At 40.1% G+C, this 26,790-nt stretch overlaps 1 protein-coding gene across 1 annotated transcript in view; it reads left to right on the forward strand.

Moving 5' to 3' along the window:
• The window catches only part of cntn3a.2 (contactin 3a, tandem duplicate 2), a 236,234-nt gene that overhangs the window by 61,437 nt on the left and 148,007 nt on the right, over positions 1 to 26,790 (forward strand). The window contains exons 4-6 of the mRNA XM_061903869.1: positions 15,619 to 15,794; positions 23,671 to 23,766; positions 25,632 to 25,835. Coding sequence (XP_061759853.1) covers positions 15,619 to 15,794; positions 23,671 to 23,766; positions 25,632 to 25,835 — 476 coding nt within the window. The remainder of the gene's footprint in view (positions 1 to 15,618; positions 15,795 to 23,670; positions 23,767 to 25,631; positions 25,836 to 26,790) is intronic.

Below are 26,790 nucleotides of genomic sequence, written 5' to 3' on the forward strand. Positions count from 1 at the left end.
TAATGATACCAAGTACAAGAGTGTATCTAGTTGATGCTACAATGACTACATCGAGATTTTTATCATCACAAACTGGATTTTTGTTATGTTTATAAACTCAGGAAATACATCCCTGGACACATGAGGACTTTAAATATGACCAACTACAAATGTGTGTGTATCACCCAAAATGTATGTAAAGTATTCAAACAACAGAATAATGATTGCTTATTATATTTTAACAGAAGTGTAGATAGAACATGTTAAAACAGAAAGTCAGCAGATATTAACAGTAAATGAACAAGTAGATTAATAATTAATTTTCTACCACTTGTCCTTAATATATTTGAAAAAATAATAGAATGATAAATGACACAATATGTTACTGCATATGTACGCAGACTGAATAGGAGCCTTTGTTTGTTACTTACTACTAAAAGACAAGTTGTCTAGTATGTTCACTATATTATTTAATGCCAAAATTGTTTTGATTGCAATAAAAAAAAAACATGTTTAATGTACCATGAGATTTTTTTTGTAAAATAAAGCCAATAATGCCATTTTTGGTGGTCCCCTTTGAAAGGTATCAAACATTATTGGAATACATGTTGGTACTGGAAACAAAATATTGGTATTGGGACAACCCCAGCTGGAACCGTATTGCAGTTTAGGATAACTAGTCTGGGGACATCTGCACGTTCAAAAACTCAACAATTGAGCAATACGTTACTGCAAAAGTCAGTAGCCAAAAGAGGAGATTTTTTTAACCTCTGACATGTTTTGAATCACTTCTGTTACAATGGAATTATTCGCCAAAATACACGACATTAGTGCCTGTCTGTTTTCAGCACAATTCATTATTACAGTCGCCGGAGCAAAAAAAAACAACACATTTAGATTAGTCAACTATTTGAAAAATCGTCTGAAAGATTAGTGGTTAAAACATGAGTCATTAGTTGCATTACCTAAGGGAAAGTCATCTTTACAGACCCAGAAGAAAGTTTGCGGGATAAAAATGTACACTTGTTCTTTATGACTTTGTTAAACTCTCGGCTGTAAAATCGGTCGCTTTATAACACTGTAAGGTATTACGTCGTAAGTCTTTAAGACAGATATCCCTCAGGTCTCTTGTCCAGTTTTATGGGGGCGGGGTGTGTTGTTGGTTTTTTTTGTCATTTGTAGCATTTTTCTTTCACGTTTGTTTTTCGATCCGGCAGTATTTATGGGATCGCAACATTTTTCCCACTGCATGTGTTTTATGATGGTGGCATGGCTTTGATTTTTTCGTCAGTTCCCGAGTTTGAACATTGCTGCTTGCTTTGGCCACCATGCATAAGGCTAAACGTCGAAAGCATTAACTGCGCAGGTGTGTATCATTAAAATGATTTGCCTTAAGATTCACGCTTTTGTACCACATAAAGGTATAAGTGGTGGTATAGTGAAGAGTCCGCAACTAAAATTTGAAATAGGTCCAGATACGTACATGTCATCCTGCAAAGGTTCCCACCAAAAACAGAAAGAAAGCAGTGTATATTAGGTTATATGAGTGCTAAATTTAGGGGGGCATCAGCTCAGACATGAGTGTGTATTTTTGGTCAAAAACTTGTGTCATAATGGTTATCATTTAATTGTTTCAGACATGTTTAACACGTTTTGTGTGCTGTTTGGGTCTGTGGGACCCGTTTTCATTTTTTATTAAAAGAAAAATGATACAACTAATTAATTGTTCAAACTGATACTCGCTGACTGTGCGTCATTTTCTGTGAAGAACATACATCAGAATACATATTCAATGGCCACACAGCATACACCCCCCTCACACATTTCTATTACATATAAGATATCCGGGTCCACTGGACCCAGGGCTAATAGAAGTGTGGAAATTGATGTTCTGTGTTCTCTTACCATGAATTGATTAACGTGGACCCCGACTTAAACAAGTTGAAAAACTTATTCGGGTGTTACCATTTAGTGGTCAATTGTATGGAATATGTACTGAACTGTGCAATCTACTAAGAAAAGTATCAATCAATCAAAAGTGTGTACCACACACACACACACACACACATACATGTCTTGCCTCTTTTGTGTGGACCCACGTTCAGTCAGAAGGTTGTGAGGGCCCCCTTTTCCACTATAGCTAGAATGATGAAAAAAATATATATCCAGCACTAGGTGAGAGTAGAGAGTTGCAACCTCACTTCAGAATGCAAAACATAAAAGTAAAACAAAATATATTTTACTTCTGTAGTTGTGAGGACCGACCACTGTTGCTAGGTAGATTTGACCGTGCACACACATAGTAATAAGTTCTGTGAGTTGGCCATTTTTAAGGACAGCAAAGGAGTTGGCCATTTTTAAGGACAGCAAAGTACATCTAAATTGAAAATAAATCATATCTTGCTCATTTCTCCCACCCACACACACACACACACCGCAGGTCTAGACAGGAGGAGGACAGAGTGTAGGTACATAGGACATCAGAGGGTCGAATGTGCGAGAAAATGAGAGCAGACACTGTTGACAAACAATGTTGCAATCATGTGTGGGAACCGCAGGTGCAGAAACACAAAAAAGAATCCCTGTGGGATGCAGAAATTGGCAGAGAAATTGTTCGTGCAACGTTCGTATTGTTCTTACCCAGCCAGTGTTTGTGGGTCTTATGGACTCTTTGCATTTTGTGGCTTTTAATGCCTCACAATCAAACAGTTTTATGTTAAAATACTGAACAGATATTAAGTAGAATAAGGTAAACATCTGTTCAGTATTTTAACATAAAAGTGTTTGACTGTGAAGCATTAAAAGCCACAAAATGCAACGGGTCCATCAATAAAACACTTGTATGTTAAAATACTGAACAGATGTTTACCTTATCCCAATAAATATCTGTTCGGTATTTTAACATAAAAGTGTTTGATTGTGAGGCATCAAAAGTCACAAAATGAAACGGGTCCATCAGACCCACAAACGCTGGCTGACTAACAACAATATGAACATTACACAAGGGTTAAGGAACATCACATGGATACATTTGCACACATCAACATACATAAAAAAAAGGAGGAATAATGCCATTGTTTTTTATTAGCGCCACCGTCACTGAATATGAGACAAATGATGATGAACCAGTATAAAGCTGTGCCGGTGCTATGTACAGAGAGGAGGGAATTGAACGGCACAGACAACAGGGGGCATAATATAGCTGTAGGTATTTATTATATATATATATATATATATATATATATATATATGTATATATATATATATATATATATATATACATATATTAATACACATATAAAATGGGGAATGGAGTGTGACAAAATCCAATGGTGTAAGACAGGGGTCGGGAACCTTTTTGGCTGAGAGAGCCATGAAAGCCAAATATTTTAAAATGTATTCCTGTGAGAGCCATATAATATTTTTTTTAACACTGAATACAACTAAATGCGTGCATTTTTAAGTAAGACCAACATTTTTAGAGTATAATAAGTCTCTAATTATTTTTAATAACATTGTTATTCTGAAGCTAACCAATAATAACTAAAATACTTCTTACTACTAATGCGACTTCTTGAACAGGTGCGGGGGAAAAAAATGGATGGATGGATTAAAATGCATCAGAATGTTTTATATCTTGAACAATATTTTTCACACTGTGATTACCAGCAGAATTATTCATTACTTAACGTGTTAAGCAATGTCAGCTAAGATTTATCTGAGAGCCAGATGTAGTCATCAAAAGAGCCACAACTGGCTCTAGAGCCATAGGTTCCCTAGTAAGATTATGTGTAGGAATTAACGATAGGCAAGCCCAAAAGGGACTGGGCAGGCCCGTAGGTCCGTGAGCGGGCAGGTAGTCGGAGCGAATAGCCAGGCGTCAGAGGTTTGTGTCCAAGCTGGAGGTGCAGATCCAAGAGGCAGTCCGGGAAACAAGGAGGGACAAGGAATGACAAGACACACAGCAACGTCAACCCAGGAACAGAGGTCTGCAGTAGGATCGACAAGGAGGACATGTAGAGAGCAAGATTGCACAAAGCATGATAAATGGTAAAATAGGTTATACTTGTATAGCGCTTTTCTACCTTTTTAAGGAACTCAAAGCGCTTTGACACTTTTTTCACATTCACCCATTCACCACACATCCACACACTGATGATCGCTTACAGTACTCCAACAGATGATTACGTTCTCGCACGGGGTAGCAGGTTGAGCAGGTTTTCTCAAGGCGGGTCTGATCCTCAGGCCCAGGTGTGCTGATTGCTAACAGATTGCAGGCGCTTGCTGCCGCCGGAGTGACGTGTACAGGAGAAAAGCGGCCGTGGGCGTGTCATTGACAAGTGCGCATTGGCATGCGCCCGGGCCGTAACAGCCAGTCAAAAAAGAAGCGCTTCGCCAAAACTTCAATTACTTATATAATAAATTGACTACAGGTCCTGGTCTGTGTGAAACAGCGTCAGAGTCCGGACTAGTACCGCGGTCCACCAGATACCTCGGATTTCCACTGGATGCGTAACGACCGCGGAACGGCATCCACATGACGGCGGACCCTTTCGGTTTTCTTTCAAGTCGAAGTTTCCGTTTCCACCGCCAGCGGAATGTCAACAGCATGTCGCTTCTATATTTTCCATACGCTGCAACAAATATGTTCAATTTAGCTAAAAATCTGCTTGTGTGGGACATAAAGTCAGGCACAGACACATAATTAAATTATTTATTAAATTATTATTTACTTTAAAAAATGTAAAAAAAAGCACTCCGTTTTCAAGGCGGATGGTTGTGTACACTTTGTAAGGTCCTATTGGACAGCGACTGGCATGAAGTCAGTTTGTCAAAAGGTTTTTTGACACAAATGAATGAGGACATGCTGATTCTGGAGGTCCAAAATTAAAGAATAATATACAGTCATATGCTGGACAGCTACCGTATATGACACAATACTGTGTACCCTGTCAAATACCGACTGATACTGGGACTGGAAAAGCAGGGGAATGTTGTGACACGTTTGTCAGGGATGATGTTACTGTTGTTTTGATGCTTGCTACAAAAAAAAAAATCGTTTTTTATATCAAGTCAAAACTCTGTGTTGCCGTTCAGCACTTGTTATTAATGGCAGGATCGAGTTTATTTGCTTCCGCTCCTCTGGAAGGACGGAATAAACTGTATTTGGATCACTTTACTACAACCTGCGCATTTGCAAGATCTATTTCGCTGCACGATGGAGCTGAAACAGAACTGCGGTTGGGATTGCCGGACTGTGAATCGGTTTTGTTCAGCAACTTTTAAGCATCCAGTGGAAATCTGGGGTTAGTGATCCCTGATTTTGGTTAAAAAGATGACGATAACCGATAAATTCAGCACAAGAAAAGGTTGTGACGTTCACCAATTTATGAGAAATACAACCAAACATCACAAGGCTATATCAATTCAAGCAATATGGCGAGTAACTGTATGTATTTTAGTTTGATTCAGTATTGTCGAAGGATAATTCTTTGTTAAGGAAAGCAATAGTCAACACTAAACTCCAAATTGAGTTAAACAACACAATATAACTTGCAGGAGAGGCACAACATGGAGCCATTACTTCAAAAATATGTTAGAAGAAGGTAAAGCAGTGGTAGTTGGAGAGCCAAGTGTTTTCTGAGGTGGTACTTGGTGAAAAAAGTTTTGAGAACCACATGTCAAGATAATATGTATTGGATCTGCTTTAGTGCAAATTTATAACCCAGTCTCTGTAGATGTCTGCACAATTTTTGTGGAGGCTTTCCCTAAAGATCTCAATTGAAATCATCTATGCCCAACCCAGCCCAAGTATCGTAGTTTATCATTGAAAAATGTACACTGTTCAATGTATATTCTGAAAGCAATCTTCACTGCTATTTATTTTCAGACACGATCAAAGTAAACTTCAAAAACATTATATGGATTCGCCAGTCACAACATTTTCTAAAATCGATGCAGAGCAACATGAAAAAAGCTGCTTTTAACAGAATTTATCCCACCGTGTTTTATTCTTTGTTGGCATTGTTTGCCTGGAGCCAAGGTTGCATATACGGCAGGCGATGGGCAGATATGACGCCCTTTTTTTAGACGAAAATACAACTTTATCCTACCCTGTCTCCTACTCCCTCAAACAACATAGACATGTTATAATGGTGCAGTCTTTTCTTATCAGTTTAGCGGCCCACTTAGTAGTTGCCCACCTTGACAAAACACTCCAGTGTAAAATGTTGTAAAGACAAACAAACACAGGGTATTTATTTCACAGACATCAGAGCAGGCGGGAGGGCATCAAACGAGAGGGACACCGGAGGCTGCGAGGAGCAGTCTTAACAGTCTCACAGCCAGAAGCAAAGGAGGAGGCGGCCCCCTAACAACAGATACTAGAAATGCCCACATAAGTACCTCCAACAGACTGTGATGTCAAACTATTAAAAAAGAAGACTGCAAAAGTGTTCCAAAACTTTGTGCAAGCCTCCACCCAAATGCATTAAATCTTATTGTTTGACTTGAGTAGTTAACATTGCCACTTGTATCAGTCAAAAAAGTGGAAACTTTTCACTTTAAATGTTACTTAAAACATTGCCTGCATAGTCAATAAAGCTTTCAGGATTGCACCGATTTTACCCAGCCAGTGTGGCAGAATGGATTGTGATCAGCTTTGGAGATTCCGCTGTATAGAATGACTTGACAAACCTTAAGATGACCTGATATTGCAACTTAAGGAGTGCATTTAGCCTGCATGCCTGGTGGTCAAAACAACACTGACTAGCAGAAGTACCAGGATCTAAACCAAAAACACAATGATTTGGTGATAAAGAACTGAATGTTGACAGTTCAGTAAGTTCATCGTGTTTGCCTCTTTTAGTTGTATGGGGTTGGTAGTGTGATGTAAATGACTGTGACGCACAGGAAGAACGTACAAAGGCCAAAAATGAGATGCTCCAACAGACAATTGAACAACTCAATCACGTGACTGTGAGGCCAACATACTAACCACTTATATACCGTGCAGTGGATGCATACAATTAATATTACTATTTGTACATCGCTTGTCTCTTGGGGGAAGGGGGTACTAAGATGACAGGGCATGCAAAACAATAACAGTGCAATACTTTTTCATAACATGGTCACTACTGCCTAGTTTCTCTTGTTATATTATTGTTTTACTGTTATATTTTTATTCTCATTGTTGCTTTTTATTTTTATTCTTATTGTAATATTGTAATTTTGTGTTTCCTTTTATACCCCCATTATTTACTTTTTACTTTTTAAATTTAATCACAATTCTGTACACTGCTGCTGGAATTTAAATTTTCCTCAGGGAACTCTCCTGAAGGGATCAATAAAGTACTATCTATCTATCTATCTATCTATCCATCTATCTATCTATCTATCTATCTATCTATCTATCTATCTATCTATCTATCTATCTATCTATCTATCTATCTATCTATCTATCTATCTATCTATCTATCTATCTATCTATCTATCCATCAATCCATCCATCCATCCATCCATCCATCCATCCATCCATCCATCCATCTATCTATCTATCTATCTTTTTAACGTACTTTTCGGAGTATAAGTCACTCCGGAGTATAAGGCGCACCTGCCGAAAATGCATAATAAAGAAGGAAAAAAAACATATATAAGTCGCACCTGAGTATAAGTCGCATTTTTGTGGGAAATGTATTTGATAAAACCCGACACCAAGAATAGACATTTGAAAGGAAATTTAAAACAAATAAAAAATTGTGAACAACAGGCTGAATAAGTGTACGTTATATGACACATAAATAACCAACTGAGAAGGTGCCTGGTATGTTAACGTAACATATTATGGTAAGAGTCATTTAAATAACTATAACATATAGAACATGCTATACCTTTACCAAACAATCTGTCACTCCTATTCGCTAAATCCCATGAAATCTTCTACGTCTTATACGTCTTATACATCTAGTCTCTTACGTGAATAAGCTAAATAATATTATTTGATATTTTACAATGTGTTAATAATTTCACACAAGTCGCTCCTGACTATAAGTGCCACCCCTGGCCAAACTCTGGAAAAAAACTGCGACTTATTGTCCGAAAAATACTGTATCCATCCATCTATCTATCTATCTATCTATCTATCTATCTATCTATCTATCTATCTATCTATCTATCTATCTATCTATCTATCTATCTATCTATCTATCTATCTATCTATCTATCTATATCTATCTATCTGTGACGGGTTTCCTGCCGTCATCGTGTGGGGTGCAGTGCCGATCGATACAAGACGCATCGTAGCAGGTTTGACTCGTGTTTATTCTTTCAACAAACATTATGTCTTGCCGTCTGTCGCGCCAATTTCTGGCTTGCTGGCTCTTCCTGGTCGTCGCGGCACACCTTTCGGTGTCCGGGGGCTGCGTCTGCTGCGGGGGCTCATCTTTCTCTCGGTCACTCTCGTCGCGCTCGTGGTCGTTGTTGTCGGGTTGTTCCTCTCCTACTTCTGGCATGATTGCTCCTCCCTCGCCCTTTTTATGCTGCAGCAGAAGATGTAACGATTGAGCGCGGGTGGGTTGTGTACGCACCTGACGCTGATGGCTGCAGTGTCGCTCCAGGCGTGCCCCGCCTCGCCGCTCTTCTGCATGCCCCGCCTCCTGGCCGCCATCTTGGTCAGGACAACCATTTGCCCTGTCCCGCTGTCGGCTCGGCCTCTCCACACTATCTATCTATCTATCTATCTATCTATCTATCTATCTATCTATCTATCTATCTATCTATCTATCTATCTATCTATCTATCTATCTATCTATCTATCTATCTATCTATCCATCTATCCATCTATCTATCCATCTATCTCTCTATCTATTTGTTTTGTAAATGTATGTCCTGTTTGGTTCCAATTATTTTTAAGAATTTATAAAAACGCACCAATGATGATTTTTGTATTTTTTTAATTACAAATGTTAGTAAAATGTAGAATACTCATGTTAAACCCTACTCAGTGGCCTAGTAGTTAGAGTCTCCGCCCTAAGATTGGTAGGTTGTGATTTCGAACCCCAGCCGAGTCATACCAAAAACTATAAAAATGGGACCCATTTTCTCCCTGCTTGGCACTCAGCATCAAGGGTTAAATCACCAAGAATTACTCCTGGGCGTGGCCACTGCTGCTGCTCACTGCTCCCCTCACCTCCCAGGGGGTGAACAAGGGTGATGGGTCGAATGCAGGGAATAATTTTGCCACACCTAATGTGTGTGTGACAATCATTGGTACTTTAGCTTTAATGTGTAAAGCGTCCAATCATAAGGTTCATACATTTGGGTGTGAGTTTGCACACTGTTTTTGATGTTTGCACCAGCTGTGTTTTGCAGTCTTTTAAAAAAAAAAAATATTGTCTATGTTGTGTCGTCACATTGAGTCGGATGTATTCATTTGGACATCGATTAAAGCTATCAGCCAGTTATTAGGCTGTAATACTGGGAAGCTGCTGCCTGGAGTTAGAGTGTTATTCATTCCCGTTCAGTGCCTTCCCACTTGTTCTGATGCTTACAAAATAAATACTTCCATGGAACAAGCGGTAGAAAATGGATGGATGGGTGTATATTTGTCTTTACAATAGTTTACCGGGGACTTTTATGTCAAGATAGACTCGTACGAAATTGAATTAGACGCTACACTCCAAAGTAAAAAGAAGGCAACATTAAGACTTGGTTTGAGGAAACACCATATGAGGTACGATAAAGTGTTGTTTCCATCTGTTGTATTGCCATGCGCACAATAACACCGACGTGTGACATAAATGCTGGTAGAAGCAGACTTTTTTAAATTGGAGAGTGTTCAGGTATACCTAATTTTGTGACCGGGTAATTTATAAACTGTTTTTGACATTTGTTTTGTCTAAAAATAATTTGCTCTGCTGTTCATCTGCAAGATATATATTTAACGGTGCACATTTTCAAAAGATACATGCAGACACTTTTGTCGAGGGTGCGGCAGTGTTTAGTTTGCAATCTGGGAACGCCTCTTGCATACTAAAGCAAAAATTTGCTAGTAAATGTGACTGTGGAGCAAAATGTAAGCAGAATGTATACCAAAACGTATTATCTAGAGCAGTGGTTCTCAGAATGTTTTCACCAAGTACCGTATTTTTCGGACAGTAAGGCGCACCGGATTAAAAGGCGCACTGTCGATGAACTCTATTTGGGTCTATTTTAATAAAAAAAAGGTGCACTGGATTAAAGGCGCATTAAAAAAGGTCATTTTTGTCTACACTTCCTTGTGGTCTACATAACATGTAATGATTGTTCTTTGGTCAGCATTGTGCATGGATTGTTTTACAGACGCTAACAATGTCATCCATGATGTGCTGTTTGGTGGGCGGTCTTATTCACGTGCCTCCACTTTGAACGCCTTCACCCTGCCATCTTTCGTTGCAGTTTTTAGCATTTCCTAAGTGAGTTTACTGACAGATATTTTTATTAGAAAATGGCAACAGCACATGATGAATGCCCCAAAACAGGAGGATGGCGAAAAAGAAAGAGCCTATTGACTACGCTGCGGGCTACAATGGTGGATGCGTGCACATTTTCGGGACATAGGCATATCCCAAATACACAACAGCAGGCAATCATTGGAAAGAAAAGTTGGTTTTGCATAACTGCATAACAACGTCTTCTAATAGGTGCCATTTTGGGTCCTTATGCACACACCATCATATTACCTGCATGGTGAAGCACAATACATCTGACTATGTTAGCCGTAACACGCGGTACTCAGTTGTAATTCACTTTTTTACCTCTTGTGGTGGTAATGACAACCTTAAACAAACAGAAAATATTTGCAGATGAAATCATAGAGAAGTTTCTTAACCGCAAAAATGATGCCTAAACTGGTGAAGCTGTATTTTCATTCGCACTTAAATTGTATTCATATACTAAGAACATATTTATTATTGATTATTAATTTTTTTTTTAATGTATTTACTTTAGCACTGCTTAATTTTATGTAAATGTAGTTTTAAATCAGTTTTTATGAGTCCCTTTTATTGCAGTAAATTTGATTAGTATTTATTTTTGTATTCAGCCTGCACTTGATGATAATCTTTGTGATTAACACATGCTTTCATGTAATTTGACAAGGTGTATCCTCTTAAACTGTGAGTGGGTAAGATATACTTATTGAATACAATTAAAACTAAGATCAGAATCAAAAATACTAATTCCTGAGGGAAAATTTTCAGCACAATCCCATTCAAGAGCAGACAACCATTACAGGGAGACAGAACAGGATCGCTGACGGGTCAGCCAACTTCCGGCGTCCCTTACAATAAAAGTGAAAAACGGGTAAATGTAGGGGGTAGGGGTGAGGAAAAAAGAAATTCAGTCCAGGCCTAGGCCCCTGGAGATGGGGTGTAGACTGAGGCCAAGGGGGAAAAAAAACAATTGCCATAGCACACATAAACAAGTGTGTAAGAGCGAAACATCAAAGAAAACAAAGGACATTACATTCATTAAATTAGCAGAGCTGATGCAACCAGCCACTTCTACACACAGTCACAAAAGTAAAACAACAACAACAAAATAAACATATACACTTTGGTGGCCTCTGCGGTGTTTTAACCATTGTCTGCTAGGGTGGGAGGAGCATGGCCAGAGACAGGAGCAGATCCTACAAAGCAACCAAAAGAGCTGACTCCACCCTCGGTCGCCCACTAACTCTCGGCCAGTGTCCAGTCTGCATGGATGAGCGAGGATACGTCCAAGGAGACCGAAGTGTTCGATACCTGCTAATTTAGCCAAGACACTTTGAAGCTTGTCCGTCCCAGCTCTGCAGCCCTGTGTCTCTTCATCCGCATCTCCTCCAGTCTCTCAAATGGACTCTGGTGTGGCAGAGAACCAGCAGCTGGTATCTATGGCCAAAAAGGCTCTTGGGAGGCAGATTCAGAAGTTTACAAAAAAAGTCTAATATTAGAGTGTTTAACGTTCTGGTCACTTGTTTACGAGAGTTGTGTTTCCAAAGATGCAGAAAGATGGCAGGAAGCAGTGTGCATTTGAGGAAAGTATTTTAATACTCACAAAGCAAAGAAAGAACAAAAGCAGTGTGTCGCAGGAATTGATTGATTGATTGATTGAAACTGTTATTGGTAGATTGCACAGTACAGTACATATTCCGTACATTTGACCACTAAATGGTAACACCCGAATTAATTTTTCAACTTGTTAATCAAATCATGGTAAAACGCGTGGTGGAGCACCAGGCATGACTTTGCATAGCATTATAAAAACAACTGAAACCAACAACCAACAACTGTCGCGTGTATCGGAAGACAACAGGTGGGAAGACACAACTGAAGGCAGGTGTGTGAGCTGAGGACTCCTTGCAACAAGAATAGAAACAAAAGGTGTGCTGGCAGCGTAAATATACACTATGACCTTGTGGTTAGAGAGTCCGCCCTGAGATCAGGAGGTTGTGAGTTCAAACCCAAACAATAAAGACAATAAAAATGGGACCCATTACCTCACTGCTTGGCACTCAGCATCAAAGGTTGGAATTGGAGTTTAAATGGCCCAAATTATTCCACCGCTGCTGCTCACTGCTCCCCTCACCTCCCAGGAAGTGGACAAAGGTATGGGTCAAATGCAAAGGTTTATTTCACCACACCTAGTGTGTGTGTGAGAAAATCATTGGTACTTTAACTTTAACTTTGATAAGAAAAAGAACAACAAAACTATCACTGACCATGACCGAGAGGAGCCGGTCATGACCGAGTGAACCCCCTGAGCCTCTCTGTAGTGGAAAAAGTGGGCCTTGAGGTCAAAAAGGTAAATAACCCCTGATTTGGACCACAAGGAAGTGTTTTATATGTAGATTAAAATCCTCAAAAGTCACCTTGTGTAAAAATATTGCTGTATTTGTGCCTTTCCCATTTAAATCCAGGGCAAAACCTGTGTAATGTCTTTGATGTAAGTGAGTGATATCATTATTCTCTCTGAAGGGAGAATAAACTGCAGATAAGTAAAATGTAAGAAATAATAACAAGGTGAAACAGCCATAGTCTCTGCACCCCATAAAATCTCTGCATCCTTACAGTGTACAGTCTCCTGAGCATGCATTGAAAATAGTAAACACTCGTCGACATTCGTTGTTATTGGTTTTTTCTCAAAAATTATTTGGAATGAAGGTTAGACTTGAAAGCTTTTGGAAGGTTTGCCAGTATGTCTTTGAGTGGAGGCCATTCATTTCCACTTGAAGGAAACAAAATAGAGCTATGTGGCTGAAGGAAAGGAACGTATTAGAAGCACTGTATTGCCTTTGAAAAAAATAAAAGTAACATTCTTGAATCTGCTCTGCCCTTGAACTCATAGAATGGCATTCCAAATGGAAGCTGTTGTGGTATTAATTATTTGTCGGCAACTGAAACAAGTGAATGCACCGTGACTAATTCAAATCTTTGTACCTGCTGTACTTGATTTCCCCATTCATGCCGAGGGTGAAGACGTTAAAAGTAGTACAAAAGGCATTCCAGTAATATCAGTTGAAAATCTCTTGCCAAATGCTAATGTTTGGCCATAAGGAGAGGTCAAAATGTCACATTATGCAAATGTGGGGTGTCAGAGCAGAGGCGATTAGGGTTGAGACTGATGATAATACTGAGGACGCCTTCTAAAACCTTTGTCTTCTGTTCTACCTAAATAGCAGAGGACAGCTTTGTGTATGATACGCTAAGATTAAATTTTCATGGCCCCTGTGGGGAAACACGGATTGTTGCCGCAGCAGGCGGTGATAGCAGAAAGACACTGTGGATGAAAATTGATAGAAAGTGGATAGAACCGTATGCTTCGTGTATAAATAAATTATCTTTTGAACTAGTAATAACAGTACGTTACATCTTTTCCCTAACAGACATATGTAAAGACTGGAGTCATGGAGTAAATTATCATAATGAATATTCTTAAAATACCAATATGCAGTTATTTGACTTCAAAATAATGATGGCAGGCTTCCATAAGGACAACAGTGTCGCTGTCATTGCCATGGCAACTCTGGGTCACCTTTGTCTTTTTATGATATTGCTGGACTACGACACCTTTTGTGTTGAGTTCAAACTAACATTTCTATTTCAACGGCTTCTGATAGTCATTGACATTCCGTTATCAAGTATAATTGCAATAACTGTATGGTTACAGATGACCACACTGTGTTTGAGTGGTACTTTCTCATGTAAAGTAGTTGTACTGTTGTTTTTCTGTCAAGTGTATATGTAGGCAAATTAAAGTGATATCATAAATCCATCCATCCACCCATGCTCTTCCACTTATCCAAGGTCGGGTCACGGGTACAGCAGCATAAAGAGGTAAGCACGGACTTCCTTCTCCCCAGCCACTTCGTCCAGCTTCTCTCGGGGGATCTGAAGGCCTTTCCAGGCCAGCTGGGAGACATAGACTTTCCTACCTGTCCTGGGTATACCCTGTGGCCTCCTACCGGTCGGTGTGCCCTAAACACCTCCCTAGGGAGGCGTTCGGGTGGCATTCTGACCGGATGCCCAAACCACCTCATCTGGATCCTCTCGATGTGGAGGAGCAGCGGCTTTACTTTGAGCTCCTACTGAATCACAGCTTCTCACCCTATCTCTTAGGGAGAGCCCTGCCATCCGGCGGGGGAAAACTCCTTTCGGCCACTTGTACACGTGATCTCGTCCTTTCGGTCAGAACCCAAAGTTCATGACCATAGGGGAGGATGGGAATGTAGATCGACCAGTAAATTGAGAGCTTTGCCGTCCGCCTCAGCTCCTTCTTCACCTCAACGGATCAATACAGCGTCCGCATTACTGAAGACGCCGCACCGATCCGCCTGTCGATCTCACGATCCACTCTTCCCTCACTTGTGAACAAGACTCCTAGGAATTTGAACTCCTCCACTTGGGGCAAGATCTCCTCCCCAACCCAGAGATGGCACAAGCGAGAACCATGTACTCGGACTTGGAGGTACTGATTCCCGGTTGCTTCACACTTGACTGCAAACCGATCCAGTAAAAGCTGGAGATTATGGCCAGATGAAGCCATCAGGACCACATCAGCTGCAAAAAGCAGAGACCTAATCCTGCAGCCACCAAACTGGATCCCTTCAACACCCTGACTGCACCTAGAAATTCTGTCCCTAAAAGTTCTGAACAGAATCGGTGACAAAAGGCAGCCTTGGTGCAGTTCAGCCCTCACTGGAACTGGGTCTGACTTACCATACAATGCGGACCAAGCCCTGACACTGATCATACAGGAGCTTTATAACTACCTCGGCAACCTAAGCCAACCTAAGGCAAACTGAAATAGAAAAGGTCTGCAGCCAGTTATGGTGTAATCAACTGTAAGATTGCGGTGGTGCTATAAATGACACTTGAGGCCACTCGTGTTTAGAAGTAGTTTGTTTTTAGAAAGCCTGGAATGTGTGTTTTTTTGCAGAATGAATGAAAATAATTACAACCTTTAACTTCACTCTACGCATTTCAACCCGCTAGTAAGTGCATATTATCGGTGCCTTAAGTGAATTGTGTTGGCCACTCAGCTTCTATTAAAGCACCCTGTGTGCTTGAAAGAAAATGAACTGCGCATTTTTTCCAGCGACTGATGGTGTCTTTGCCCCCACAGATGGTCGCTGAACGGGACTTTCATAAATCTGAGCCTGGATCGACGGCGGCGTCTGTCGGGGGGCAACCTCATTATAAGCAGCCTGGACCGCTACCAGGATGTAGGCGTCTATCAGTGTATGGCCTACAACACTGTGGGAGCCATCCTCAGCAGGAGAGCACATCTCAAGTTTGCCTGTGAGTCACTCCTTGTCTCTTTGTGTCACTCGTCACTCTGAGATGGCATGTCAGCAAAGTCAGCAAATAACGCTGACGCGCATCCAGAAATGATTTGCAATATTTATCAGATTGCCGGTGCCTTAGTGTGAAAGTGCATTAAAAGTTGATGTGTGCGAGCATGCACGGTGACTGTGAAGACCTCTGACTGGTCACGACTTGGAAACGAGGCGACTTGTTTACTAAATCCAAAGCGTAGTTGTTTTTATTGTACCGTCTGTGACCAAACCTAGCAACAAACAAAGAGCCAAAGCAAAAGGTACACAATCATGCTGCCTTTTATACGATCTAATTGTGTTCCTCACACGGTGGATCTGTGGGAAGAGAAGCAGCAAACAAGTGTTTTTAAAAAAAGGATGTTTACCACTTAGAATCCTCTCAAGCAGATCACCCACACTTTAAGCCGTATAGCCATGCACAATTGGTTCCAATCAGTAAGATTTTAAGACAGCCACTGCTAAAAAATTTGGTCTGATTTGTCGCGCGCCAAAACATGAAAAATAACTGAAAATGGCTCAGACGTCTTTAGAGAAACAATGCTGCGGGTAGAACTTTTAAACTGCACATTAAAGATCACTGAAGAGCGTCTTCAATGCACCGACAAGAGTGTCACGTCCATTAAAAGGGAACATCATCCCCAGACCTATGCAAGCGTCTATACCTTAAGGTTGCAGAAAAAAGACCGTATATATTTTTTAACCGATTTCCGAACTCTAAATGGGTGAATTTTGGCGAATTAAACGCCTTTCTATTTATCTCTCTTGGAGCGATGACATCAAAACATGACCTCACCTAGGTAGTCAATCAATGCCATTTTCTCCACCACATTACATGCAGCAAGTCAAATCAGCTCTATTATTTTCCGTTTTTTCGACTATTTTCCGTATCTTGGAGACATCATTCCTCGTGTGTTGTCGGAGGGTGTAACAACACGATCAGGGACGGATTCAAGTTGATTTACGTGGAATGTGCATCGATTAGCACGGCATGCTAATCGATGCTAACATGCTATTTAGGCTAGCTGTATGTACATATTGCTTCGTTATGCCTCATTTGTAGCTATATTTGCATACAGCCTTTTCCTCCATCCACAATTAATGCCAAACAAACACATACCAATCGACGGAGTTAAGTTGCTCCAGTGTCAAGAGATGCGAAAGTCCCTCGTTTGGTTTTTACCGGCGATGCTACGACAGAGATGGCACAGAGATGTCAAGAATGTCTGGATATCCTGCGACACTCAAAGCAGATGCATTCCCAACGATAAAGTCAACAAAATCACATACATATTTGGTCGCGGCATGACTGCCAGCTAATCGATGCTAACATGCTATTTAAACTAGGTGTATGTACATTTGAAACTATATTTGCATCCAGCGTTTCCTTCCAGACACATTTAATGCGAAACAAACACTTACCAATCGACGGATTTAAGTGGCTCCAGTGTCAATGCGAAAGTCCTGATCGTTTGGTCCGCACATTTTACCGGCGATGCTAAGGAAGACATGCATGGCCGAATAGTGTCAATAGCTATTCGCTCAATAGCTTCAGTTTCTTCTTCAATTTCGTTTTCTCTATCTACATCCATACTCCAACCATCCGTTTCAATACATGCGTAATCTGTTGAATCGCTTAAGCCGCTGAAATCCGAGTCTGATTCTGAGCTAATGTCGCAATAGCTTGCTGTGGTAACCGCCACGTTGTTTGTATTGGCATCGCTATGTGACGTCACAGGAAAATGGACAGTGGCTTCGCAAATAGCGAAAGTCAAACACTTTAAAGCTTTTTTTAGGGATATTCCAGGACGGGTAAAATTTTGAAAAAAACTTTGAAAAATAAAATAAGCCACTGGGAACTGATTTTTATTGGTTTTAACCCTTCTGGAATTGTGATAATGTTCCCCTTTAAGCTACTGCAGCAAGCTTCAAGCCTCGACGAGTCAAGAAAATGATTAGAAAAAGCAATTGGAATGATTTAGTTTGGATGTTGTCAGACAACCAAATGTTTCGTGATAACGTGATCGGTGTAAAGACTTCTTTCCCTTACCTGCTCTTTGCTTTTCTTTGTCAAATTGCAATGCTCAGAATTCAAACTAATGTTTTCATTTTAAAAGAAGCAATAAAAAAAACATCGATAAAATACAATAGCATGCAATGGCATCATCACTGTGAGAACTACCATACAAATTTATGATAAGTAATGCAAAATGAGAATTAAAGCAGTAATGGGCAAATACAATCTTTGCAGTTAAAGAATTCCGTTGCAATTTTGGCTTTAATGTTTAACAATAAAACTGATTGTGATGATAAAACTGTTGAAGCAGCAATCAAGAAAGGGCAAGAAATTAGCGGGTATATGTAAAATAACCAGACTTTCGTCGGTCTGGGTGCTATTATGTTGCGATATATTATAAAACATAAAAAAAAGAAAGAAATGACAATCAAATGTTGATATGCGAGGATCACATCCTGATGTTATCAACCTAATTCACTGGCCAGGAAACAGACTGAATAGGCAGGTTTATAAAGAAACACAACAGTTAATCATGTGTTTGGTTGGATTCTATAGTTCTCATGAAATCTTCACCTTACCAGGTCTGTTTTAGGTAAGAACAAATGCTCTTCTCCACGAATGCTTAAAAAAAAACAGATAATTTTGAAGCCTTTTTTTCCCCAAATAGCACACTGCACTGTACAATAGAGTATAGTGTAGTAAAAGGGATAGTATAATATGGTATGATGGTGTTGCAGGCCCTTTTGTCCCTATAATCCATAATAGTTCATGGTGAGTAGCATTGTATAGTATACAATATATTATAGTAAAGTGGAGTATAATAGTTTATTATTTATAAACAATAATCGCCACTGACAAAACCCTGATTCTTTGGTCCATTTTCGAATTGTATCTCTGAAAGGTTTTGTTAATCGGAAAGTTTGTGTACTGAAGCAAATGTGTTCTCCATTAGAAACAATGCAAACATGAATATTGGGTTCCGGCACGGATATGGGTGCTCTGCAAGGCACATAATGGATGAATTTAACATTTATACACTTTTAACTATCATTTTTAATCTATGTTATATCCTTTGTATGATGTTGCCCCAGTTGTTTTAAATGGAATTGTTGTTTTACTTCACCTATGTTTTGTACAGCACTTTGTGATTTTATCTGTGAAAAGCGCTTTATAAATAAAATGTACTAGGTTCGTACACCAAAGCATATTTTTATTCAACATGTGGTCCGTTAATCAAAATGTTAATACACTTAGGGTTTCCACTGTATGATATAGTATACAGTATCTACTATATTAGCTCCTACAGCAGGTTTTTAGATTCATTTTGGTTAGTGTTGTGATCCGCTGCCCGGATCATACTTTTGATTTAGAATGTTTAGTCTTTTTGTGTTTTCTGTTTGTTTTGGCCTCATTCGGTTCGGGGTTGTGTTCCTCTGTTTGTAACCATAGTAACTAAGGCTGCGAATCTTTGGGTGTCCCACGATTCGATTCAATATCGATTCTTGGGTCACGATTCGATAATTTATCAATTCTTTTTGATTTGATTCGATTCTCGATTCAAAAACGATACTTTTCCGATTCAAAATGATTCTGTATTCATTCAATACATAGGATTTCAGCAGGATCTACCCCAGTCTGCTGACATGCAAGCAGAGTAGTAGATTTTTTTTATAAAGCTTTTATATTTGGAAAGGACAATGTTTTATCAACTGATTGCAATAATGTAAATTTGTTTTAACTATTAAACAAACCAAAATAATGACTTGGACACAGTGTGTTGTCAAGCTTGTGAGATGCGATGCAAGTGTAAGCCACTGTGACACTATTGTTCTTTTTTATTATTTTTATAAATGTCTAATGATAATGTCAATGAGGGATGTTTAATCACTGCTATGCTGAAATTATAACTAATACTGATACTGTTGTTGTTAATATTCAATTTTGTTTCACTACTTTTGGTTTGTTCTGTGTTGTGTTTGTGTCTCCTCTCAATTGCTCTGTTTATTGCAGTTCTGAGTGTTGCTGGGTCAGGTTTGGTTTTGGAATTGGATTGCATTGGTATGGTATTGTTGTTTAGTGGTTTGTTGGAGTGATTAAAAAAAAAATAGATTTTTGTTTAAAAATGGGAATCTATTCTGAATCGCACAACGTATTTGATTCGATTCGTATACGAATCAATTTTTTCCCACACCCCTAATAGTAACGTATTATTTTTACCTGCCGTGGGTTCCAGACGCAAACCTGTTTTTGGTAATCACTGTCTTGATTTAAGCCTGCCTTCTTGGTTCATTCTGTCTGGTTGCTCAATTTGTGTTATCACAACAAGTAACGATTTTGGTTACCGATTCTGTATTCCTGTTCGCTGCCAGCTAGCTTCCACGCTAGGTCCTTTGTTTATGCTAGCTCCCATGCTAAGCGCCTTTTGTGCCTAGAGCAAGTTTTTCTTTGTTAGGGTCTGATATAATAAAAAAAAAATGTTGTTCTTACCTTCACGCTGTGTCCGAGCCCGACTGCATCTCTGAGAGAATGACTCCGCATCACATTGCGACCCAACCGTTACAGTGAGGTCATCTTTGTCTTGCTCTTTTTCCATCCATCGATTTTCTACCGCTTGTCCCTTTTGGGGTTGTGGAGGGTGCTGTAGTCTATCTCCGCTGCCTTCGGACGGAAGGCCGTGTACACCCTGGACTAGTCGCTACCTCATCACAGGACCAACACAAATAGACAGACAACATTCACACTCACATTCACACAATAAGGCCAATTTAGTGTTGCCAATCAACCTATCCCCAGGTGCATGTCTTTGGAAGTGGGAGGAAGCCGGAGTACCCGGAGGGAACCCACGCAGTCACAGGGAGAACATGCAAACTCCACACAGAAAGATCCCGAGCCCGTGATTGAACTCAGGACTACTCAGGGTCTTCGTATTGTGAGGCACATGCACTAACTCCTGTTCCACCGTGCTGCCCGTCTTGCTCTTTAAAATGGAGATATATTTGTCCTTATAGAAGTGATTCTTATAGTACCTTGAGTGCAGTGGTGTTCAAGTCCAGGCCCGCAAATGAATTATCTATGGCCCGCGGGATGATATTTGTATTGGAACCGGCACGCAGGCCACAGCCGCCTGCTGTTGTTTTGCACGCATCAATAATCAATCAGTGTTGGCGCTAGGATTTTTCAAAACAGGGTCCCAGGGACCCCATCAAGTCATAAAAATGGGGTCACAAATTAAATTTTTGGGGTCCACCTTTTTTGTAACAGTTTTAACAACAAATGAGAAATGTATGCATTATCTTGTTGTATCTCACATTCTATATTGTGTTTTGGAAAAAGGTTGTCATAAACGTTACTTAATTCATTTTAAAAAAATAATACAAAATAAAACATTTTTTATGCATATGCACCTAGGGATAGGTTGATTGGCAACACTAAATTGTCCCTAGTGTGTGAATGTGAGTGTGAATGTTGTCTATCTGAATTGTCCACGGTGTACGTCGCCTTCCGCCCGATTGTAGCTGAGATAGGCACCAGCGCCCCCCGCGACCCCAAAAGGAATAAGCGGTAAAAAATGGATGGATGTAAATGTATTATGTTATAAACATTCATTCACTTTCTCCTTTCCTTCATGGATCTAAACTTTACCACTGCCGGTATTTTTTTCTGTATTTTTTTCTATATTTTTATCGTTATAGTTTCAGAATGTGTTTGTTGTATTTTTGGCCAAAGTAAGACAAACAAAACAGTCTAAAGTTTTCTTTATGTTTTAGTTTTAATGCCATGATTTTAATAGTGTGCACAGATGTTCCTTCATGTGGCCCCTTTGATACCCCTGCTCTAGTCGTATGCAGTGTTTGGAAAATTACTTTTAAAAAAGTAATTAATGATTGTTACTTGGGTAACATTTTAGTATGGGGAACACATATTCACCAATAATTAGTTACTTATTGACATGCAATTTAGTAAGGCATTGGCTCTTAATTAGTTATTATTAAGTACTTATTAATGCCTTATTCTGCGTGGCCTTATTATAGAACCAGTAAGCTATTAACTAAGAGTCTTCCCTCAATAACCTCAGGATTATTGCTTATTAGTAACCCTAACCCTAACCCTTATATGTTCCCTTAGTGTCCAAATAACGCTAAATTAAGTCTTTGTTACTTTGATAAGCAACTAATTAATGGTGAATATGTTCCTCATACTAAAGTGTTACCGTTACTTGTTACTTGACCAACAAAGTAATTGAAATACTCACGGAATTATTTTTTAATACATGTCATTTAATTACTAGGGAAAATATTCAATACGTGACTTGTAAAAAAGGGAAAACATATTATATCTGACATATGCAGTTGAGAGACGTCAATATGAAAACAAAGTTTGCATGCGTGTGCTTTTAAAAGGCCTGTTGCCTAGTGATGTTTGACATCATCGAAGGTTTCAACGGAGCTATGTTTGTTAGCTTTAGCAGTTAGCAGCGGCAGCTTGTTGCCTCCGACGCCAGCTCTTTTGACATTTTTTCACCTGATTGTCTTACCTCTGTTTAATAAAGACATTGAATGTGCTTCGATGGCTGTCATATGTTGTTGTAAACAAATGGGGTATTGTTTGGATGGCAGGTTTGTCATTCAGTCATCAAATTGTTGTGCATTATTCCTACAGTTTACGTGTGCGTATGTTTCGCAGTGTGGTGTTGCCTCTTCCTATTTGATATCAAGTTAATTTTAGTGCGGTGCTGCTTGTTGCTTACATTAGTAAAAATATATTTCCTGCATTGAACTTGCTGCACTTATGGCGCTGTCTTTTTGTTACGATAAAACCACATCAAAAGCAGCGTGCTGCATTGCATCACGCTATCGCTAACCCTGTTGTGACGAACCTAAAAGTAATTCAATAGATTAGTCTTTACTAGTAAAAGTAACAAGGTTACCTAGACCATTATTACATAACGCCGTTGTTAGAAACATCGGTGGTATGCGCGAGCTCAATTTATTGGTATGCAAAATAATTACTTAAGTGCTTAGTGTTTTATTTTCCAATGTTCAAACAGATTGTTTGTGGAGGGGGGGCATGGTTGGCACGCCTCCTGCGGGAAGGGAGTGTGTATGGCCCGGCTTCGAATCCCAGCTAGCAGGTGGGTAGATTGCCCAGCTGGGACTGGTTATCCAATCACCTGTCGCCTTTATCAGCAGCGTCCGAGGCCATGAGGGGAGGCGCTACAAGAGCAGAGGACACGCACACGAGAGTCTGGGCAGAGGAAGCACAGACCCCACTGGCAACAACGTGCTGAACACTGGGGTGTATAAACAATAAAAGACTTGTTCAAACCTGTATTTCAGGCTCGAGAAGTTGTCTCGGTCCGAGGAGAACCGACCTAGCAAGGAGTAGTTCACAGTGTTACTCTTCAAACTGTGTGTAATGTTACAGGGGCCAAAGATATTAAATATACTTGTTAAATAAAACTTCTGCCATGTTTTTAAATGAATACTTGGGGCTACTGCGCTACTGTATTTCACTGTTGGTCATTACGGTGGCACTTGGAGAGCCAAGTGTTTTCTGAGGTTGTACTTGGGGAAAAATTTTTGAGAACGGTGTAGCGTAGCTTCTACATTGGTTCCTGGTTACAAAACAGTTTCAGGGTTTAGTTGAATTAAGTCACTAGTTTTCTACCTACGCTACTCTTTGTGTATTACTTGCACGTGGCTGGAGAGCCATTTTCTCAACAACCCTTTCGTAACGGACTGTTCAAAGTCTTTGCTCCACTCGCCCAGTCTGTCAGATCTTTGTGTTGATTTCTCTCCCTTTTTGTCTTCTCTTCCGCCTCAAGACTTGGATCATTTCAAAGTCCACACCAGAAGTGCAGTCTCGGTCCGGGAGGGACAAGGAGTGGTGTTGCTCTGTGGAACGCCCACTTCCTCAGGAGGTAAAACATCAAATGATTTGACCATGACTCAATGAACTAGTGGTTAGAGTCTCCGACCTGAGATCGGTATGTCGCGAGTTCAAACCCCGTCCGTGTCATACCAAAGACTATATTAAAATGGGACCCATTACCTCCCTGCTTGGCACTCAGCATTATTCCCGGGCACGGCCACTGTTGCTGCTCACTGCTCTCCTCACCTCTCAGGGGGTGTAACAAGGGGATGGGTCAAATGCAGAGGACACATTTCACTACACCTCACTTTAAGTTAAAGGGGAACATTATCACCAGACCTATGTAAGCATCAATATATACCTTGATGTTGCATAAAAAACTCCATATATTTTTTTAACCGATATCCGAACTCTAAATGGGTGAATTTTGGCGAATTAAACGCCTTTCTATTTATCGCTCTAGGAGCGATGACGTCAGAACGTGACGTCACCTAGGTAGTCAACGCCATTTTCTCCACCACATTACAAGCAGCAAGTCGAATAAGCTCTATTATTTCCCATTTTTTCGACCGTTTTCGGGTACCTTGGAGACATCATGCCTCGTCGGTGTGTTGTCGGAGGATGTAACAACACGATCAGGGACGGATTCAAGTTGATTTATGTAGAATGTGCATCGATTAGCACGGCATGCTAATCGATGCCGTGCTAATCATACAGCTATTTAGGCTAGCTGTATGTACATATTGCATCGTTATGCCTCATTTGTAGCTATATTTGCATCCAACCTTTCCCTCCATCCACATTTAATGCCAAACAAACACATACCAATCGACTGATTTAAGTTGCTCTAGTGTCAAGAGATGCGAAAGTCCCTCGTTTGTTTTTTACCTGCGATGCTACGACAGAGATGGCAAGAATGTCTGGATATCCTGCGACACTCAAAGCAGATGCATTCCCAACGATAAAGTCAACGAAATCACAAAGGTGAGTTTTGTTGATGTTATTGACTTATGTGCTAATCAGACATATTTGGTCGTGGCATGACTGCCAGCTAATTGATGCTAACATGCTATTTAGGCTAGCTATATGTACATTTGTAGCTGTATTTGCAGCCAGCGTTTCCTTCCACCCACATTAAATGCAAAACAAACACTTACCAATCAACGGATTTAAGTTGATCCAGTGTCACAAGATGCGAAACTTCGGATCGTTGGTCTGCACATTTTACCGGCAATGCTAAGGCAAACATGGCCGAATGGCGTCAATAGCTATTCGCTCAATAGCTTCAGTTTCTTCTTCAATTTCGTTTTCGCTATCTGCCTCCATACTCCAGCCATCCCTTTCAATACATGCGTAATCTGTTGAATCACTTAAGCCGCTGAAATCCGAGTCTGAATCCGAGCTAATGTCGCTATATCTTGCTGTGCTATCCACCATCTGTTTGTATTGGCATCGCTATGTGACGTCACAGGAAAATGGACAGTGGCTTCACAGATAGCGAAAATCAGGCATTTTAAAGCTTTTATTAGGGATATTCCGGGCCGGGGGAAATTTTGAAAAAAACTTCGAAAAATAAAATAAGCTACTGGGAACTGATTTTTATTGGTTTTAACCCTTCTGAAATTGTGATAATGTTCCCTTTTAAAGTACCAATGATTGTCACACACACACCAGGTGTGGTGAAATGTGTCCTCTGCATTTGACCCAACCCCTTGTCCCACCGCCTTGGAGGTGAGGGGAGCATTGAGCAGCAGCGGTGGCCGCGCCCGGGAATTTTTTTGGTGATTCAACCCCCAATTCCAACCCTTAATGCTGAGTGCCAATCAGGGAGGTGAAGGGTCCCATTTTATAGTCTTTGGTATGACTTAACTTTACTATACCGGTATAACTATTTCTTATCCCCTTCTGACACAGATCTTACATATGCATGGGTCTTCAACGAGTACCCGTACTTCGTCCAGCAAGACAATCGCCGTTTCGTCTCCCAGCAGACCGGAAACCTATACATTGCCAAGGTGGAGCCCTCCGACGTGGGCAACTACACCTGTGTTGTGATGAACAGCATCACAAAGGGCAAGGTTCACAGCTCGCCCACGTCTCTCATTCTCAGGACGGACGGTAGGAAAATCACAGGTCCTGTTGTGGCCAATCGGTTTGGTCAGCTTGACGTTGTTATTTGTCTTTCCTTCAAGGCTGATTTTTTTATCGCTAAAACTAGCAGGAGAGCTGTGTGTCCTGCAGTCGTCCTGCACTTTATTTGAGTCACTGAGCACTAATGCTTTAAAATGAATAGTTGTTTGTCCATGTAGGCCAGAAAAAACAATGGGCGCCAATCACATCTTTGCTCACTGACCCTACTTTAAAAGCTCTCCCTGGTGAATTTACAGCCCCCATTCTTTGCGGGTGCACTTTGGTAAAAATAGCTGGTAAAGATTGGCTTTGGAATGAATTAAACATAAGCCATACATCACTAGACCATTACATTGAGTGTTCCAGTGTTTCCACGCATTAGTTTCCACTCGTTGCACCGAAGAAGTCTGTGCGCAACTTTCAATTCCTTCGTAAGTTTAAAATAGACACAATGTCCGGCCTACAATATCCCAGGGGTGTCCAAAGTGCGTCCAGGGGGGTGGAGGGCAGTTGCAGCCTGCAGTTAATTGTTTACCAGCCCGCCACACATTCTGGAAATGCTATTGTAAAAATAAAAAGATAAAAAAAACATTAAAAAAATTGGAATGAGGTGAAATCTAACTAGAAAAAAATGCACAAATCTGGCTGTTTTCTTTTCTTTTGTCCACCTTTATTTTTCTTTTTTGGACATTGCTCAAAAAAGAAAAATTATACAAATCTATGTTATAATAAAATATTGACCTATTCAAGGCTCCAATTACTTCAAATATTTGACTTTAAAATGTTTTATGTCGAAAATATTGCAAACATTGTGTGGTTGCCATATAAACACATCAATGATTCTTTGACAAAAGAGCATAAAGCAAACAAAATAACAATTAAAACGTAAAATGGACAGATAGAGCTGAAGTTAATCTTGTAACTTAAGTGTTGAAAGTAAAAA

Source organism: Nerophis ophidion, linkage group LG06 (genome assembly GCF_033978795.1).
Source record: "Nerophis ophidion isolate RoL-2023_Sa linkage group LG06, RoL_Noph_v1.0, whole genome shotgun sequence".
In the NCBI taxonomy this organism is placed as follows: Eukaryota; Metazoa; Chordata; class Actinopteri; order Syngnathiformes; family Syngnathidae; genus Nerophis; species Nerophis ophidion.